General features: G+C 41.6%; 2 protein-coding genes across 2 annotated transcripts; both read right to left on the bottom strand.

Annotated features, from left to right (window-relative positions):
• Positions 1 to 168: 168 nt before the first annotated feature.
• Positions 169 to 9,923, bottom strand: arpin (actin related protein 2/3 complex inhibitor). Its single transcript, XM_074631627.1, has 6 exons — positions 9,739 to 9,923; positions 7,106 to 7,181; positions 6,679 to 6,811; positions 5,311 to 5,517; positions 2,987 to 3,150; positions 169 to 1,767 (listed from the first exon to the last, which is right to left on the bottom strand). Exons 1-6 carry the CDS (start codon positions 9,828 to 9,830, stop codon positions 1,759 to 1,761), a joined length of 681 nt encoding a protein of 226 aa, XP_074487728.1. The 5' UTR covers positions 9,831 to 9,923; the 3' UTR covers positions 169 to 1,758.
• Positions 9,924 to 11,455: 1,532 nt separating this feature from the next.
• On the bottom strand, positions 11,456 to 18,143 carry fam169b (family with sequence similarity 169 member B). Its single transcript, XM_074631628.1, has 9 exons — positions 18,005 to 18,143; positions 17,149 to 17,295; positions 16,147 to 16,249; positions 15,983 to 16,068; positions 15,059 to 15,221; positions 14,429 to 14,611; positions 14,195 to 14,320; positions 12,840 to 12,910; positions 11,456 to 11,991 (listed from the first exon to the last, which is right to left on the bottom strand). The coding sequence occupies exons 2-9, from the start codon at positions 17,272 to 17,274 to the stop codon at positions 11,668 to 11,670; spliced, it is 1,182 nt and encodes a 393-aa protein (XP_074487729.1). The 5' UTR covers positions 17,275 to 17,295; positions 18,005 to 18,143; the 3' UTR covers positions 11,456 to 11,667.
• Between the last annotated feature and the right edge of the window lie 2,302 nt (positions 18,144 to 20,445).

Consider the following 20,445-nt stretch of genomic DNA (forward strand, 5'->3'; position numbering starts at 1 on the left):
CACTGTTGTTTTTTTTCGTATGTTTATTGTCCATAAACAGCCAACGACTGAGAAGATGAGGAGCATATAAGTGCATAGAAGAGGCACAGTGATGGAAGAAGTACTCAGATCTTTTACTTTAGCAAAAGTAGCAATACCACAGTGTAGAAATACAAGTAAAAGTCCTGAATTCAAAATGTTTTACTTGCGTAAAAGTACAAAAGTATTAGCATCAAAATATACTTAAAGCACCAAAAATAAAAGTACTCATTATGCAGAAAGACCCATTTCAGAAAAAAAATGCATATGATATCACTGAAATATAATTAGTGATGCATTAAAATGTACATTACTTTAATGCTGAAGTTGGTAAAGGTGGAGCCTATTTTTTTTTATGATATACACTGCCGGGTTGCTTGTGAATCTTATTTCAGTGAAGTCTTATCTTTATCCAATTTAATACATCATCATTTATATCGGGGGATTCTTTCACAACAATGACCCGCTAGCTGTACATTATCCCGCTTATTGCACGGCTACTTACTCAAGAAATCAATATTTTGACACAAAAACGGTCCTCAAGAGTCTGACATCAGAGCTGCACCCATAGCAACGGTCTGTTATACATAGCAACGGTCTGTAATACATAGCAACGGTCTGTTGTACATAGCAACGGTCTGTTATACATAGCAACGGTCTGTAATACATAGCAACGGTCTGTTATACATAGCAACAGTGTGTTATACATAGCAACGGTCTGTAATACATAGCAACGGTCTGTTATACATAGCAACAGTCTGTTATACATAGCAACGGTCTGTTATACATAGCAACGGTCTGTAATACATAGCAACGGTCTGTTACACATAGCAACGGTCTGTAATACATAGCAACGGTCTGTTATACATAGCAACGGTCTGTTATACATAGCAACGGTCTGTAATACATAGCAACTGTCTGTAATACAGAAATTACAGACCCCAGAACGCCTTGATTGACCAATCAGAATCGAGTATTCAACACAGCCATGTAATAATTGTTTATAATATTTTATATTATTAATCTGAATCTGCAAAGCAACTAAAGTTCTAAAATAAATGTAATGCAGTAAAAAGTACAATATTTGCCTCTGAGATGAAGTGTAGTAGAAGTATAAAGTACAGTTACCTTAAAATTTACTTAGTACTTAGTTACTTTCCACCACTATTCAGTTGTCACACAGAACTAAACCAGTGTACTCTTTAGAAATACACTTTAAAATACACTGTGTGTCTCTCTAGACAGGACTTAAATTACAGTATGGAAGGACCAACATGTGTGCTGAATAACAACAGATATTTGGGACTATAATTAATACCAGGCTATGCAGAAAAAAATATCACACATAAGCACTCTGAATTAAACTTGGACACAAACAGGCGAGAGTAGAAGAATAAGCCAAGACAAATTGAAAACGCAGAGCTCGAGTTCCAGTCATATAAACGTGGGGATCTGAGCCAAAGTATACACGGGGGAAGTTTCGAAAGACGGTGTGCATCATAGCTAACGGCCAGATACACTCTGTGGAGCTGGAAGAGTCTAGTCCCATATTGTAGTAGTGACGCAAGGTTTTCAGCCCCCAAGGCCACATATGTAAGAGGTTAGGTACCCCGGTGAAATGACGGAGTCCAATCTAAAGACGGGAGAGAGAGAGACAGGACTGGATCCAAGCAAAAGAAGTTCAACCTGGAGACTGGGAACAGGGCCAGGAGATCAGGCCGATGGGAGAGATGGTTTTCCTCAATCGTCCTGAGAGAGAAACAAAGCAGGAGAAGTGTTTTTGCCTAAGACATCGACTGCTTTGTATACATTGTGAACAACAGATGAAGCCATGAGAGGGATTCTACTGCCCACTTCCTGTTAAGGTCAAATCATATATAGCTTCTAGCTTGTTTTCCATATCCATTCAAGTGTCACTACAGGGCTTATATAATTGTCAAAATGCAAAGCAACCTATTTCTTTTATCTTTTTGTCTCATTGATGTTTTGTATACACAGAGCAAAGTAGCATAACTGGGTAGTCACACTTTAGAAGAAGTCTTCATATGTTCTGGTAGGAAGGGATCCAGATACTCTCCCGTCTTACAGAATTAAACAGCGAAAATGACAGCTTGTCTTCACCTGATTTTGCAACGCCCCTTGCCGTTTTTACGGTGTTTACTCGATGTGTAGAGTGTAGGGCTGGGACATATTCACCTACTGTATCTCCCGGTTCAATACTATCACGATACTTGGGTGCCGATTCGATATGTATTGCGATTTTTAAGTATTGTGATTCAATATTGCGATTTTTTTGCGATTTTTGTCAACTTTTTTAACACTATAGACCATGGGAAAAAGTTGAATCCTACACTTCTTGGACTTTTACTTTGGAAAATATCTAAATTAATACATTAATATGTTTGATTTTCAGCATGTATGTAGTGAGAGAAGTCCTGAAGTCAAATATATCAGTCATTATTTATTCATTTTTTTCCAGCAACCCAAAAATCAAAGAATAAAGACATTTCCCTCACAAATTAGTGATATTTTCTTTTTAATTTATAAGGGACATGTAATGTTTTATATGTATATCACTTCACGTTACTCAGACTACAACAATAAAAGCGGTAACTTCATTCTACCTCCGCATAGACTCAAATGAAGCAAATATATTGATTCTGGCTTTAAAAAATTTATTTCGAAATCGTAAAAAACAAATCGTGATAAATTAGTGAATACATTTTTTTTCCCACCCCTAGTAGAGTGCTTAGGGAAATGTGAGCATCACAGGATGTCTGTCCTGCAGATTGTTGAAGGGGAGTTCTACATTTCCTGAAAATGTCTCATCTCCTTGGAACTCAAACTCACATATGAGTAAATCCCAATGAAATGATGAATACTATTTTCAAATTTCCAATCCAGACTCCATCAGGGGTATTGGGTAATTTAGGTTTGATTAGCCCTGTACATAAGATCGGGTTCTCACCCATTCATCCTCCTCCGCTCCCTCTCCTTCTCCTCCGGGCTTCTGCGTGCTGACTGCGTCTGCTTTGTTGGCCATAACCTTGTCCGTCCACGACGCTCCGGCCTTTTCATCTCCAGCAAAGTTACACTTGGTCACGGTGCCGCCGTCCACTTTGGCTAAGGAGGCTGGAAGCACAGAAGTAAGTAGGTTTATTTGAGTGCTTCAGAAAAAAAAAACCCAGCAACAGACATAACAAGATATAAGAAGAAAGAAGTAAAAGAAAATCAATAAGATAAATAAAAACTAAACAAAGGCCAGTCTGAACAGGCCGGTGTTCACATATCTAATTTACATTCAATATTCATGACTAAATAAGCAACAGTCAAGTTTAGTTTGGAAAAAAAAACAAACATCTATAGTTATTATTTATTAAGACTAACAGTAAAAACACAGCTAATCTGCCTTATCAGGACTGTGTGGTTGTGGTTTGATCATATTTGGTTGACAGTGGCCTGGAAACATAAGCAATCAGCCCCACAACTGTCATCCGATTCAAACCCAACAGTTAAATCTTTATTGGCTCACAGAAATATATGACCCCCACCACCCCCCCCACCCCACCTCTGTGTGAGAAGAACACACATACAGCAATATTTTTGTCAGACAACCCAAACTGCTCTTTTGCTACCTTGTTCATACCTTAGGAGGACCCCATCTCTCACAGTAAGACGCTGATTGAGAAAACAGGTTTTCAGGGCCTTTAAGACCAAGAGGAAACAGTTACAAAGTTTAGGAGCCACAACCTCAAATCATACTATACACCTTTGAAAAATGTGAGTTTCAGAGACTTTGTTTCCTGCATTCTGGTGACTTTAAAAGAGTGAAAGTAACAAAATGATACACTGCAACAGCAGTTTTATGTTAAACTCCCAGGTAAGAAAACTGAATAATTCGCCCCTCTGGTGTGAACTAGGCGTGTAAATCTCTTAGTTCTCTCCATTTCTCTCTCCATGACGCGCATGGTTACGCTTCCCGTTGACCCTATTACTGTATATACAGAGACAAATTAACCTTCGGTGAAGAAGGGAGGTTAAACGCGCTTCAACCGCCTCACAAGGAATAGTAGGCCTGTCCGGTGCTCACAAAGTAGGGCGATCTTGTAACAGGAGAGACTTCAGAGTACAGGTCCAAAGCACACTTGAGCACACGGATTTAAGGCAGTAAACTTTATTTAAAGACTAACGTTTCGACGCCAACCGCGTCTTCATCAGAGTCAAACAGATCTGAGACTCACATCCACTTAAATAGCATCCGGTATTAACCGTTAACCGACAAGATTAGTGCGTCACAGGGCGCCCCATGTACCAAGGCTGAGTCCTTACCGCAGCAGCCCGGGGTTTGACTACGACCTGTGGCCCAATGCTGCATGTCATCCCCTCTTTCTCTCCCCCTTTAAGTATGATCTCTGTCACTATCAATAAAGGCATAAAAGCTCAAAAAAATAATCTAAAAAAAAGAAAAAAAAGATTAGTGTGTCCTCAGTTCACCCTGTTTAATATTCTTAATGTGGGTTAACGGTTAAACGGTTCATTATTAACATCCCTACCCCAAAAAGATTATAATATTATCAGTGTTGTTTTGCATGTAGTTGCCATATCACAGATCAACTTGATAATAAATGATCCGTTCCGATATTGAGATATCGTATGGATATATGATGAACTTCTATGATGAACTAACTTGTCTATTTTTTCTTGCTCTCCTCGGGATTATAAAACTTCAAAATGCCCACCAAGTCATGATGAATGTTGATGTGTAAAAGTAGAGGCTGTGAATGGACCAAAGCGCTCCACTTCACTCACAACTACACGACTATTGAATATCAAAGGGCTGGATGACTCCTCTGGAACGCTGTTCATTCCCCCTCAGAGGTTACTTGTGAGACTGTGAAGGACCGGAAAAACAAAATTCTAATTTAATTTAATTCACTGCCCGCTGCTGTGCAGGTCAACACCAGGACAAGTTTGATCAATGTGAAAGACATGAAAAACCAAAAGGACCCTCTAGCTTTGGTAAAACAGGCCCATTTTATGAAGTCAGAAAACAAATTAAAGAGCTCTGATCAGATCTTGTACTGCATTTGTTTCCCCTAACAAAGATCCACTTCAGACTACTGGCTTTCAATGGGTAGCCTGGAGCTCAAGCAGGGTTCAGACAGAATTTCCTTTCCAGGCTTAATGTGAAATAAGGACATACTGGTGCACATGCACCGTTTTCTCTTTTCAATGGTAAATATACGGAAGCAGCTCAGCAGTAAAAACAGCATGGTAATATATCAGACTCACATATGAAAGGACTGTTTCCTCTGGTCTTCAGCCGTACATCCTGTCCCGTTTCCAGCTCTGTTTCGTCCATCTCGGACTCTGGGTACCAGAAGGCCCAGGTCCCACTGGGTCGGTGCTTGTCAGTTATCTTCACCAGCTCAGCTTTGTTCACCGTCGCCGAGAGCTGCTCCTCAGTCAGACGGTCAGACTCCCCTTTAGCTTCCACCTCTGTGAGGACACAAAATGTGCATCAAAGCCAATGAAGTTATAAGGAATTAAGAGCCACAGTGGCCCTGAAAGCTCAGCACACTGCATCTTAAAGGTAATGTTTGGAACTTCTTTGCGGGTCGGTGTCCAAGGCGCGCTCGCGTGTGGCTACGCTCTTCCAACACAAACTACACGGAAGTACCAAAACCGCAAAGTTATATCTAGTGAAGCCCGTCTTGCAAAACAGTGTCGGTTCTTCCTGCTTCGGCCTCCAGAACACGGTCAGAAGACACAGGGGAGACCGTAGCTTTGGTCTCCAGGGCCGGAGTCTCTGCTGTACTCTGCTCCTCTGCCTGCCTGCTTGCCTTCACTCACACACCGCGCTCGTTCTCACTCGCTCTCTCACTCCTGCTCACGTGCATGCGCACACTACACACTACAGAAGAGTTAGTTTAGCTCTGAGAATATCTAGTGAATGTACAGTGGAAGTTTGTGCACAAATAAATGCTGCAGCTCCTCCAGACCAACAGAACTTTCCCGTGTCTTGTGAAGTGACGGGGCTCCGCAGCGAGTAACGTTATCGTCTCCGACCTAAACTCCGGTGTCTCCCCTGTTCCCTCCGACCGCGGTCGGGAGGCTGAAGCAGGAAAAGCCAACACTAGGATCAGCATTGATTCACGGAGAGACCTTCGTCTGGTCAGCTAACATTACTGCCAAGCAGCTGAAATATAGAGTGATATTGTGGTTTTAGCTGACGTGTGTCGCCTCACTGTTTTGAGCGATGCTCGTTCATGTCTATGTAGAGCAAGCACAAGCGCGAGCGCGAGCAACAGGACGCTGACTTTCATTGACTTAACGGCCACCGGTGTCACTGTTAACAAGACATTTCTGATTCTTACTTTGAGTCCCTTTAAGTCCCATTGGCTTGTTCGATGAACTTCAAAAATGTCTTCCATTGGAAGTGGGACTCAAAAACAGACAGTGCCAGGGGAGACTGTGAACCGACCACAGGCCTTACGATCGTTCGCTCAGCCGTTCCGACACAGCCCAGTTGCCGGACAGTTTCAAAGTGAATCTTAAACTGCAACTACATGGAAGACAAAACACTCCACACTGAATAAAGTTTGGAGAGGAAAGGAAATATGCAAACATAAACTCAAATGTTTGTTGTTATCTACTCACTGAAGGAGGACATGAGGTAACCAGTGTTGACTTTTTTGGTGTCACTGAAGTTTGGCTCAATCTCCTTCCCGCTGGCATCGAACTTCCTCCGGTGGATGCGGCTGGGTTTGATGTACAGCACATAGAAACGGACCTGCGAGTGACAGAAACACACATGTGGTTTATGTTTCTTCTGTCTGTGTTTAAGTTTAGTCTGTCCAAAATGTTAACATCAATAAGCATTTGGGCAAACTTCTGAATTCCTTTCTGAAACAACCAAGGAGGAGGAGGTTGTTTCTTTTAAAGCATAAATGAAGCATTCAGTTTCTGTAAACGGCAGATGGTGAAAGACTTGTTTATACTGTTCAGGAAAAGATGGAGACTCAGAGAGAAGAAGACACAAGGTTTGGGGGAACACTAAGACCCGGCTGGATTTAACTTATAGTACCTTTTGATTGTTGTCATCACTGATCGAATGTCTGGAAACATCCAGCAGCTTTCCTTCTAGAAGAACCCCCTGGCCACTGTGTGGAAGAAAACGATCAAATATTAAAATCATTCTACTTCCACTTGGAACTGTGCATTCGCACCTGATTCGACTGTTATCAGGCCATTAAATAGATGTTATCAGTCGCTATAAGCACCATAGATGTGGGTCATTAGGGGCCTACTACGCCTACTATAAAAGCAACATGTTCTAACATTCTGTAAAACTGAATGAAATGTCACCTTTTGAACACAAACAAAAAGGCTTCTTTAGGTTTAGGCAACAAAACTACAACTTATTTAGGTCTAGGCAAAACAAATGATTAGTTAAGTTGAGGGAAATAGATTGTGTTTTGGGTTGAAATAACTACGAACACAAAGACAACTACACATTGTTGGGGAACTCGAGTCTCCTGGGTGAAAGCCCTGTTTTGTTCACACTGTCTATACTACAGCGCCTGACTTCCGCTTCTGCACCTGTCATAATTACTACGGTCACTAGAGGTCGCTGTCGTGTTCTTTTATAGCTTCTTTTGGTGATCTACCATGTGAATAGGTGATAAAGCCTACTAGTGGGTGTAGTAGGCCCCTACTGACCCACATCTATGGGCTTATAGTGACTGATAACGCCTACTTAAAGCAGCAGTGGGTAGAAATGGAGCAAATATGATTATAAATAAAGTTATTTTTATAAAACGGTCACTTTATCCTGACAGTAGTACATGAGAGAGGTAATCTGAAAAAAATCATGTGTCTCTGTGTCCTCTGGTGCTCCTAATGGCATCAGCAAGATTTCACAGACCGGAGTAAAACAACCAGTAAGAGCAGATCTGGAGTCTGCCGTCCAGCTGCCGTCTATGAGAGCCGGTTGTCAATCACTCACAAACTCCGACCAAACGGTCAAACTAGGCAGCGCTGATCAATTATGAATCAATATTCTGTTACTGTAATGCCTATTTCTCTCCTTACATGTTTTCAGAAACATCTTGTAGCTCACTGTTTAGCTGTAACATGAGAAAGTTTGTGACCCGGCTGCCATGTTGAGATCTGTAGGAGGAAATGCCAAGCACCGCCCACCAGCCGGAGCACAGCCAATAGGAACGCTCTCTCTCTCTCTCTCTGAAATGACCTGTGATTGGTCAAAGTCTCCCGCTAGATTTTCTAAAGCCTGAAAACAGAAGTCTAGTTTTCTCTCAGAGCACTTAAATTACAATATGCTGAAAGGTTATTATGGAATTTTTGTCCAATGATGCCAAAAATATACTGCCGACTAAAGCTTTAATAGCCTGACAACAGCCTCATAGACTGGCATTCGAGTGCTGGTTGTGCAACACCTTCAAATGTCTGTTCTCCTTTGAAGAGACCTGTATAATAGAGACCTGTATGATAGAGACCTGTATGATAGAGACCTGTACGATAGAGACCTGTATAATAGAGACCTGTATGATGGGGACCTGTATGATAGAGACCTGTATAATAGAGACCTGTATGATGGGGACCTGTATGATAGAGACCTGTATAATAGAGACCTGTATGATGGGGACCTGTATAATAGAGACCTGTATGATAGAGACCTGTATAATAGAGACCTGTATGATAGAGACCTGTATAATAGAGACCTGTATGATAGAGACCTGTATGATAGAGACCTGTATAATAGAGACCTGTATAATAGAGACCTGTATGATAGAGACCTGTATAATAGAGACCTGTATAAAAGAGACCTGTATAATAGAGACCTGTATGATAGAGACCTGTATGATAGAGACCTGTATGATGGGGACTTGTATAATAGAGACCTGTATGATAGAGACCTGTATGATAGAGACCTGTATAATAGAGACCTGTATGATAGAGACCTGTATAATAGAGACCTGTATGATAGAGACCTGTATAATAGAGACCTGTATGATGGGGACCTGTATGATAGAGACCTGTATAATAGAGACCTGTATGATAGAGACCTGTATGATAGAGACCTGTATGATGGGGACCTGTATAATAGAGACCTGTATGATAGAGACCTGTATAATAGAGACCTGTATAATAGAGACCTGTATAATAGAGACCTGTATGATGGGGACCTGTATAATAGAGACCTGTATAATAGAGACCTGTATAATAGAGACCTGTATGATGGGGACCTGTATAATAGAGACCTGTATGATAGAGACCTGTATGATAGAGACCTGTATGATAGAGACCTGTATGATAGAGACCTGTATGGTAGAGACCTGTATGATAGAGACCTGTATGATGGGGACCTGTATAATAGAGACCTGTATGATAGAGACCTGTATGATAGAGACCTGTATGATAGAGACCTGTATGGTAGAGACCTGTATGATAGAGACCTGTATGATGGGGACCTACCAACCAGACTCCTTTAAAACAAACGGTCAGATATGACAAATTGAACATTTGAACACAGTTTATTTTTCATACACTTTCAATTATAAAACTATAAAGTGGTTGTTCGTCAATTGTAAACTTCAGTGAAGTGAAACGCAGAACGAGAGTATCACACTGAGATACTCTCTGCATGATGGTAACCTGTCACTTCCTGCTTACAGTAACTGTAACTGAAGCTCCTACCTTTCATACGCAGAGGGAGACCACACGCGGTCAAACTTCTCATTGTGCACCGGTTTGTTCTGTAAAGACGTGTTGTGGTAAATTCGGCTCATCTTTTATTATTAAACTGTATTAAACTTTTCCTCCTTCTCCGAGATTTTTCCTGTTTCCTGACTTCCTGTTTCTACACGTAGCAGCGTGAGAGAGGAGCGCTCGGTTTATCACACAGCACGAGCCGACGGGGGACTGACAGCTGAGCAAGAGATTGAAGAAATGTGTGCTGCATGCGGGGTCTAAAACAATCATAGTAAACATATAAACACACGGTCAAAATATGGGAGCTAATTTCATGACAGGGATTTATTATTAATGACGATAGGAAGACAAAATTGTCACCTTTTAAAGCTTCAGTAGGTAAAAAATTTTTGCATCATTGGGCAAAAATTCCACAATAACCTTTCAGCATATTGTAATTCAAGTGTTCTGAGAGATAATCAGACTTCTGCTCCTCCTCATGGCTCTGTTTTCAGGCTTTAGAAAATCTAGCCCGTGACGGGAGACTTTGACCAATCACAGGTCATTTCAGAGAGAGAGCGTTCCTATTGGCTGTTAATTCAAGGAAGGCAGCGGTCAATAGGATCATTCGAGATGAGTCAGGCCTGCGCAGAATCGATCGCCTTGCAATGCACGTCGGTTAGATCTGTGTCCGACTTGATCCCGACTTGCTCTGACGTCATGCACAAGTGGGCAACGATAACCTCGCGAGATTGAGGCGGCTGCAGTTTTTAGAGCCAGGCGCCGCAGTTGCTCTCCACCGACTGCAAGACCCAGGGCATGATGGGAAACGCCTGGCGCGCGCTGATTAAAGAGCTGATTCGCTCTTAGTTTTGACAGCAAACACCACATGTTGTAGAAAGTCACAACTTTTTGTGTAATTGTAATATTTAATGTTAGATTTTATTAGTCTCATGTTGTGCAATGAAGGTTTCATCTGTTAACAAACATATCTTGTGTGGTTGATAATACTAATTATTATAATAATGAAGGATATCTATATATAACACTTATCAAAACGAGTGCTCATTTTGTGCTTTACAAGGCGAACATAAAAATAATAAAGAATAGAATCAAATGCCAGAAACACGCACATTTCCACATAGATTTACAAACAAATATAAATAAATCCCAACGTGGTCTGAAAACTACAAGTGGCCTACAGATCGGATCTAACAGGAAGTAACTTTTTCTGTGACTTCCTGTAAATTCCGTGAAGGCTGCTCGAAATGGCTGGAAACTGTCCGACCTGACCGCAGCTTTTTGCCCCCGCCCCCGATCAAATGGTCAAACTAGGCAGCGCTGATCAAATATGAATTAATGTTCTGTTACTGTAATATCTATTTCTTGTGTAAAATGTTTTCGGAAACATCTTGTATTGTACTTTTTAACTGTAAGTTTGTGAGTGATTGACAGCTGCTCAGAGACGGCAAGGCTCCAGATCAGCTCTGATTGGTTGTTTTCCTCCAGTCTGTGAAATCTTGCAGATGCCGTTAGGAACACCGGAGGACACAGAGGCACATGATTTTTTTAAGATTACCTGTCTCATGCACTGCTGTCAGGATATAGTGACCATTTTATAAAAAAAAATATCTTTTTTTTAATCATATTTGATCCATTTCTACCCACTGCTGCTATAAATCAAAAGGAAACAACAACCTCCACAGCAACACAAACAAAACTGTTTATATTGTAGTAAAACCGTTTATTGCATGCTTTGTGATATTACTCACATTGTACTGTACTGTCAATTTATCAACATATCGTTCCAAAAATGTCTGTAAACTTTACTCCACAAATAAAGTGCGAAGGTCACCGGAGGTTAGGAGGATAGAGCATCAACTTAATCTGTATAAACAGTTCCTGCTGTTGCACACAATGCCTGTGTCTGTATCCTCATGTCCTTTTGACTCGTTTGGCACTTCTTTGTGTTTTCTCTGGCTCTGGCTTGTCTCTGTGAGGCTCTGAAGATAGACGATGCTTGTGCTTCAGCGCTTGTCTTGTGTTTAGGGACTGCGGTGGTCTGGTGGGAGGTCCAGAGTCCAGATCATCAGCGTAGGCTGCAGGACTACATCCTGTTCCAGAGATCTTGCTGCTTGGGGAGCTTCCTCCTTGGTTTGGATCACAAGGTTTCATTTGTTGAACAGTAGAGCCCGTTGCCAGTGGAATGTTCACATTACAGGTGCTCAATGAGGCCGGGTCCAGTCTACAACTGTAGGTCTGCATTGAAAAACAAACAAACAGAGGAGACTCTGAGATCCCAGGATGCACTTCCAACCAAAAAGTCATCGACACAAGGTGGACAAATTAAAACAAGCATATAATAGAAAAGCCAACCAATAGGTTCCACCTTGTTGAAGTTTTTGTTACCATGTACATTCTCAATGATCACGCTGATTGGACGCCTCTGACAGGTTCAATAAAAATTGAGCATTATTGGAAACTGGTATTTACTACAGGACATCTGTGTTTTAAGGTGTTTTGGTTAGTTTACACGCTAAGCTCCAATTATTTTATTGTATCATTTATGTTTCAACTCTTTTTTTAAGGCAAGTTTAATGAAGGTGTCATTTACAACCATAAATATACCTACACCAACTGGTGGCAATGTACAATCAGTGACACCATTAAAGGGGACATATGTTGAAAAACTCACTTTAACAGTGTTTGTGTACATACTGTACATCTGGGTATCTGGAGTGTCTACCAACCCACCAACTGTGAAATAAGACAACCCAGTCAGTTTTTTTGTGGGCTGCCTAGATCAGAAAACGTGATTCAACAAGCCATTCAGATTTGGCTCCCCTTCCTATGTAACATGCAGCCTCATTAGAATATACCGACCACAGCTTGAGAACTACCTCTGCAAAGCTGCACCATTTCTGGATGGGTATTCTCCGGTATGATACTTGAACATAATTGCAAACAGTGGATCTGGAGAAAGCCCTTCCTTATTGTTTTGTATGTAACAAAATCAGTGAGAAAATGCTATGTGCATCAACCAGTAGCTGTTTTAAATGTAAATGATGAAGTGTTTTGGAGTGATTCTTTCAACGTGAGATTCCCACCTTCTGAGAGGAGTCATCATCTTCATTCCTCTGTGTTTCTCCTGATGTTGGACCACTCTCCTCATTAATACCTAGAAAGACTCATAAAAGTGAGGGCTATACTTAAAGGAGCTCTATACGTTATCCAAAGCAGAAACAAACAACTATTTGCTATAAAGATAAAGAGGAGTTATATCTCCCTGAGCAGAGAATGAAGTCACTTTCACTGTGTGTGTGTGTGTGTGTGTGTGTGTGTGTGTGTGTGTGTGTGTTGTAATCTGAGCTTCTCTGTGCTTTGTTTTGGTAGCCGGGCCGGCCGTGAGTGCTCGTTAGTGCCCTCCCTTTGAAATTGTTGGACCTCCCCGTTTCTTCCCCTCCCTCCATTTGTGTTCATGTCTCACTGGCTAGCTAATCGCCACCGCTCTGCAATGCGTACTACCCGGGCCGGGCCGGGCGTGCGTGGGAGAGCGGTGCTCATACGGTGGTTACCGCTGATAATGCCGTCCTGACCCACGGTGGACGTCGGCGTGGAAGCCAGGTCGCCCCGTTGAGTGTGAGCTAACCCCCACTAACACCGTTAGTTCTGTCAGCGCTGTAGCCGTTGTTAGCACTGCTAGCTGCTGCCATTTCGGCTCAGACACCTCCATGTTTGCTTGTGATCTCAGAGGTGAGAGCCGTGTAGAGGCAATCCCAACCCAGACTCTGGATTTCATTTATAGCTCCTTTAAATGTAGACAAGCTCAAAATCATTGGAATCTTTGGGAAGCTAAAGCTGGGCACACACTGTACGATTTTGAGCAGCACGACTCATTTTAGAGTCGGACCGAATTTCAGCTTTGTCGGGCGTCGTTTGCCGTGCAGTGTACAGGGGGACCGAGGACCGACTAACTTCCCTCGACCGGCCGTCGAACAATCGGATGAATATCTGACATGTCAGAAATTTTAGTCGGCTGCCCACAGGCTCTCACACAGTTGAAGCAGAGCCACGAGCCGATTCCCCAACGTCAGCGCCTTTTTTCTCTTCTTTTTACAGTAATCAGAGTGTAGCTATCAAGATAACAATGTAGGCTACAATAGATATAGCTAGTAATGCGTAGCTAGCTTACCTCCAATTCTCTCCGCAAAATGGACAAGCCATACTGTCCACGAGCACTCAGGTCGCGGCTGACGCTCGGACCGTACAGTGTGAGCTCATAAATCGCGAGCTTTGGCTTTGCATCGCAAGCGATCTACTCGTACAGTAGGAGTAGGAAGTACACAACAACATTTCTAAAATCGTGCAGTGTGTGCCCAGCCAAGTTTTGCAGTATGATGTCTAGAAATCCTTTCAAAACATCTGAACACATTTAAAATAATCAAATAAATATAATCTGTACCGAGGGAGTAGCGGCCTAGCCGGATGCTGAGCCAGATGTTTCGTCGTTGAGTCCAGCCCCCTGGAGCCTCCACCTCATATAGATGCTCCAGATGTTCCTTGTGCTGCTGCAGAAAGCTCCTGCATACTGAACACACAGGAGACACAAACACAAACAAACATCCTGTTAAGGGGTTGCTATTTGCATGGAGAGGGGGGGGGGGGGGGGGGGGGGCAAAAGAGAGCATTAGCTGACCTGCCACCATGCTGGGTGATAACGGAGAGCTGACTCCCAGAAACTGCTCTGTGGAGAACGAGGAGCAGAAGTCTTCCAGCATCTGAAGACCAAAGCCTCTCCTCCTCCAGCTCCTCCTCACCAGCACTGTGTCCAGAGCAGGCAGCAGGTAGCAGCGACTGCTCCAGCCGTCACACAGACTGCCTGAAATACAAGCAGCAGAGGAGTTACTTTATTAAAGAATGCACAGCATCACAGTTAATAACTTAGTCCATTGTAGAATACAGCACAATCTATACTGGATTTTTCAGGCCAAACCGGTACCATATTTGAGAGTTAAATTGTTTTTTTACATGAAAACGTAACATACACAAAGTTTTTCGACAATCATCCATTAAAGTTATGATCCTTCAAATTTTGTATGAACTCAACCTGTGTTTTTGATATATTTGGTCTGCATTTTTCTGCCACTTAATGTGCTTACATTAGTACGTAAGGAGGAACAGCTACCAAATGTTCAAATTGCAGTAGACAAGAATTACATGTAAAAATAAATCTGTGAGGGGGGGGAGCAGGAAGGAGCACCCACACCCCTCTCATTCCCATCTTCCTCCTCCATCCTCTCACTCTCCTCCTCCTCCATCCTCTCACCTTTGTGTTTGATGGTGTAGAAGCCGACCGCCTGGCTGTCTCTCCACAGCAGTTTGCAGCTCTCTGTGCGGGGGTGCAGGGAGAACAACACCTCCTCCTGTGAGGACCTCTCCACTACCTGACTGAGCAGGAACACAATCACCCTTTCCATAATCGACTGCACCTGGGGTGGGGGGGCACAATCACTGATGAGAACAAACTGCACAGAAATGTCAATCTTTCAAATCACTGGAGTCGAGATTTTAAATAATTTATATTTTTAGAATTTATTTTTTTTCGAACTTTCGAATTTATATAATTAACAATGTCTTAAAGGCAGGGTTGGTTAAGATTTTAGAAACATTCTTGTTATATTAGTTTAAATTCTCATTACATCTCAAAAGCAGTTAATAAATCAAATGCTCTGACAAAAAAAAAGTATCTGTAGCTGTAGCTAGTCATTAAAAGATGTAACGTCGAGCGTCACTTCACAAAAGTTAGCGGCAACTTTTCACAGAACTTTCCGGCTGGTAGAAGTTTGCGTACAGAGAAGGAGCTGAAAACAACGCTAAAAAGACGACAGTGTCTGTTTACCAAACTGACGAAGAAGGCCAACGCAGCAGAAGAGGCTTCATTTAGTGGCGCACATCCTAATGAAGCAAAAAGCCCTTCATCTATGGCGGGATGTAATAGAAGCGATGACTGCGGTGGCTGTATTGTTATTAAAGGACCATGAAAGTAAGACAGAAAGTATGTCTGCTATTTGCGATTTACAACTTGGTGGCGCTATGTGTAGCTCTCGGCCACTTTCATTTGATCAAATTAGCTTAGCTTAGGTTAGGTTGGAGACCCCTGGATTACAAAGACAGATAATTCTATTTTTTTCCACATCTGTTATCACTGTGTTGTAGTGATGTTAACATACATGTGCAAAAGCACAGTTACCAAAATCAAGCCACTTCTGGACTCGCTGGACGTTCGTAAGACGTCATCCACACACCACCACTTCTCATGCAGGTATAAAGCCACCACTGGAAAGGTAGAGCACACAAATCATTAGTCTTTTTCTCAATAGGTGTCTGATAGGAGCAGTGAGTTTAGTCCCAAACCTTGCTTTGGATCATCAGGAGGGTAAAGTGCCAGCAGTGTACAGTCGGGTTGGTCATCTTCAAACAGCTGCAACCGCCTTACATTGTTTGCTGTTATCGCTACCTGAGCAGACAGGAAGACAACTTCATGAATTCATCTACACTCCCCGACCTGAAGACACCAGTGTAGCAGCAACATTAGCCTACAGTACACTCCAAAACATACTTTTCTTTGTCTAAGGTCATACAAAATGGCTTTAATGCAAAGGAAACATTTCAGGAACCAAAAGATTAACCTCCATCAAAACCAGTGTCAATAATGTTTGCAGATATTTGCAAAATCGCCTCCACCGTGCCCCCCAAGTGTTAACAGTAATTCAATTAAGAACTAATTAAAGGTCCCATATCATGCTCATTTTCAGGTTCATACTTGTATTTTGTGTTTCTAGTAGAACATGTTTACATGCTGTAATGTTAAAAAAACAACTTTATTTTCCTCATACTGTCTGCCTGAATATACCTGTATTTACCCTCTGTCTGAAACACTCTGTTTTAGTGCATTTCAACAGAATTGCAACGGAATTGCGTGCTAGGCAATAGTTTGGGTCCATGTTTACTTCCTGTCAGCTGATGTTATTTACATAAACTGCAAAAGGAAATACACTGGGACACATTTAGAATGTTTACGTTTAAAACTGTGTAATGGTCTAAATATTGTATATTTGTGACATCACAAATGGACAAAAAATCGTAATGGCTTGTTTCAAACGCACAATTTCTAAATACTGGTTGTGTGTTTTTCTCCCTATATTGAGCTTTGATAGTTTAACAGTATTTACATAGCACTTAAACCTGCTTTATAATATAAAAGACCTGAAAATCTCGCTTTTTACAATATGGGACCTTTAAGAGTCGAAAATATTGTGGAGATTCCTGCCTATACTTAACTGCAAATTGTAAAAAAAAAATTAAAAAAAAAGGGTCATTATGGAAAAAGTGGAGTTATTTCAAGTTTTATGGTACCTCTGAAGTCTGTGATAATCGAAACCACTCATTATTATGAGGTCTTGACTCCAAAGAAGAGAGGTACAGCTCAGATGCTGACGTCAGGTCAGTGTCATCCACAGCTGGAAGGTCTACGGGGTACATGGCCTCTCAACGGGAATACAGCTGTTGAAGGGATAGTTACACATTTACAACTGTTTCAAAACATCAACAAGCAACACATACTGTCTCTTGACTAGCGACTGAGGATAAACACCCATCCCTAACTGACTGTATTTTGTCCACTTTTCTCCTACAGAGCAGAAATGTCTTTCCACCAGACTACGTGCAAAATTCTGGCAATTTAAAGTTGCCTTGCTTGTGCAACACACAGACTATCACGTAAAGGATGACTTGTGACCTTTGGTATGCTTTTAGTTCCTTATGGTAAGATCGGCTGAGAAGTTACGGTAATCAACGCAGGTGGACCTGACTTTAGCTAAACATTAACTTCCAGGTAGCACATCCACAGCGCATGTTTGATGGATGATTACTAGTGTCGCAATTAAAACCCATTTAAAGTTATGGCAATAAAATCCACTTGAATGTATTAACAAGTTATATTTGGATTTGAAAAGTTACTATAGGCGACTCAGAAAATGTTTTGAGTGAGATGTTGCGTCCTAAAGCGACTTCAGGAGCAGCTTTAAAGTGACAGTGTGACTGCTCATAACCAGTGTGACTGATGTGGGTGTGGCTGCAGCTGTGAGCACTTTGACCTGCTAACTTACCAATGCTAACAGCAACAACAACATGTATAAGGACAACATAAAGCCTCTCAGAGCAACTCCTTAACAAACACTTTGGTAAGGCGTCACGGTGACAATGAACTTACTGTTCGACTGAATAAGTTATAGAACAGCAGAGTGATCGACGTTGACAGGAGAAGCTTTCTGTTGTTCCACCTGTAACTTCCCTGTATTGTGGCACTTTGAGTCACCTTGACGTCAGTGTGTTCTCTGACCCGCAGCGCCACCGTCTGACGGCACACCGTCATTACGTCACTACGTCCCTCTGCAAGCTCCATCCAGATGACCGGAAACAACTGAGGTGGACTTCAAAATATAAGCAATCAATTTGCTAAAATTTGCAAAAAAAACATTGAGATATTCAGACATGAAACCTTATGGTATGACAAAGTTAATGTTATTATTTCCTGCTAAAACTTCCAAATCTATTGGAACAAGACATCAATAAATTCAATAGCATATTTAGTTGTGGATCACTTAAATTTCAGCTTAAAGGTCGTGCTCATTTTCAGGTTCATACTTGTATTTTGTATTTCTACTAGAATATGTTTACATGCTGTAATGTTCAAAAAACATATTATTTTCCTTATACTGTCTGCCTGAATATACCTGAATTTCCTCTCTGTCTGAAACACTCCGTTTTAGTGCATTTCGTTTGGGTTCATGTTTACTTCCTTTCAGCTGATGTTATCTACATACACTGCAACAGGAAATAAACTGGTACACATTTAGAATGTTTACGTTTAAAACCGTGTAATGGTCTAAATATTGTATATTTATGACATCACAAATGGACAGAAATCCTAACGGCTTGTTTCAAACATGCAATTTCTGAATATGGGCTGTGTGTATTTCTCCGTATATTGAGCGTTTTGATAGTTTAACAGTATTTATATAGCACTTAAACCTGCTTTATAATGTAAAAGACCTGAAAATCTCACTTTTTACAATATGGGACCTTTAAGGGACCTTGGTCCTAATTTGTTCCTGATGTGAGTTTTGCTTCTTAATAAAGTCGTTTTTACACTCTCCGTACCTCGTATACACTCTCAAAGATCCCCTCCAGACGCTTTTATGAGAAATATGTAAAAAAAATAAATAAAAAAATACCCCACCTGGAACAGTCATTGTGACTAGTAAAAGGTTTTATAGAAAACAGTTCAATTATACACATATATATACATATATATACATATATGTATATATATGTATATATATATAAAATCTCCCTCTCACCCTCATGGGGTCGTATCTGTGTCTTCCTCAAGCTCAGGTCCTCTACCAGAGGCCTGGGAGTTTGAGGGTTCTGTGCAGTATCTTAGCTGTTCCTAGGACTGCGCTCTTCTGGACTGAGGCTTCAGAAGTTGTTCCTGGTATCTGCTGGAGCCACTCTCCCAGTTTGGGGGTCACAGCCCCGAGTGCTCTACTACCACGGGGACCACGTCGGCTTTGACCTTCCACATTTGTTCCATTTCATGTTCCTTCTTCCTGATGTTGCTGTCAGCTGGGATCGCCACATCTATCACCACTGCCCTCTTCTGCTGTTTGTCACCCACCACTATGTCCGGTTGGTTAGCCAGCAGCTGCTTGTCAATCTGGAATCTGAAGTCCCAGAGGACCTTAGCCCTGTTGTTCTCAACCACCTTGGGTGGTATGTCCCATTGGGATTTGGGTGCTTCTAGTCCGTACTGGGTACAGATGTTCCTGTACACTATTCCAGCCACTTGGCTGTGCCTCTTCATGTACGCTGATCCAGCTTGCATCTTACACCCTGCTACTATGTGCTGGACTGTCTCAGGGGCATCTTTGCACAGCCTGCACCTTGGGTCTGATCTACTATGGTAGATCCTGGTCTCTATGACCCTTGTGCTTAGGGCCTGTTCTTGTGCAGCCATGATTAGTGCTTCTGTGCTGTCTGTCAGACCAGCATTTTCCCGCCATTGGTAGGTCTTCTTGATATCAGCCACTTCCTCTATCTGACGGTGGTATATGCCATGTAAGGGCTTGTCCTTCCATGTTGTCTGCTCCTTTTCCTCTTCACTATCATCAGGTTTCTGCTGTCTGAGGTATTCACTTAGCAGCTCATCATCTGGGCCCATCTTCTTGATGTACTCCTGGATTTTTGATGTTTCATCCTGTACATATATATATTTTATTATTTTATACTTTATTATATATTCTAATAATATAATCTTTTCTGGCGATGCTGGTGGTTCCAAACTGATCATGGTCAAAAAAACGAAATGCTGAATTTTGCTGCCTTTGCACATCTGCTCCTACCGCAACATCTGTCTTTGTTGATGACCAGATTTTGTAGCAGGTGTTAAGTTTAGTTAGTGATTTATCAGGAGAAGGAGATGTAACTCTACGTTTTAACACGTAGGAGTGAGAGATTTATGATCCTGGATGTAGGAAACAAAGAGGGGGCATACAGTAAACGTCACATATTATGTTGCATATCCCTTTACATGTACAGTAGGCTAGATCACTAAAACATCTCAACAAATAACATGAAACAAAAATATAT

The sequence above is a fragment of the Sebastes fasciatus genome, chromosome 4 (assembly GCF_043250625.1).
Source record: "Sebastes fasciatus isolate fSebFas1 chromosome 4, fSebFas1.pri, whole genome shotgun sequence".
In the NCBI taxonomy this organism is placed as follows: domain Eukaryota; kingdom Metazoa; phylum Chordata; class Actinopteri; order Perciformes; family Sebastidae; genus Sebastes; species Sebastes fasciatus.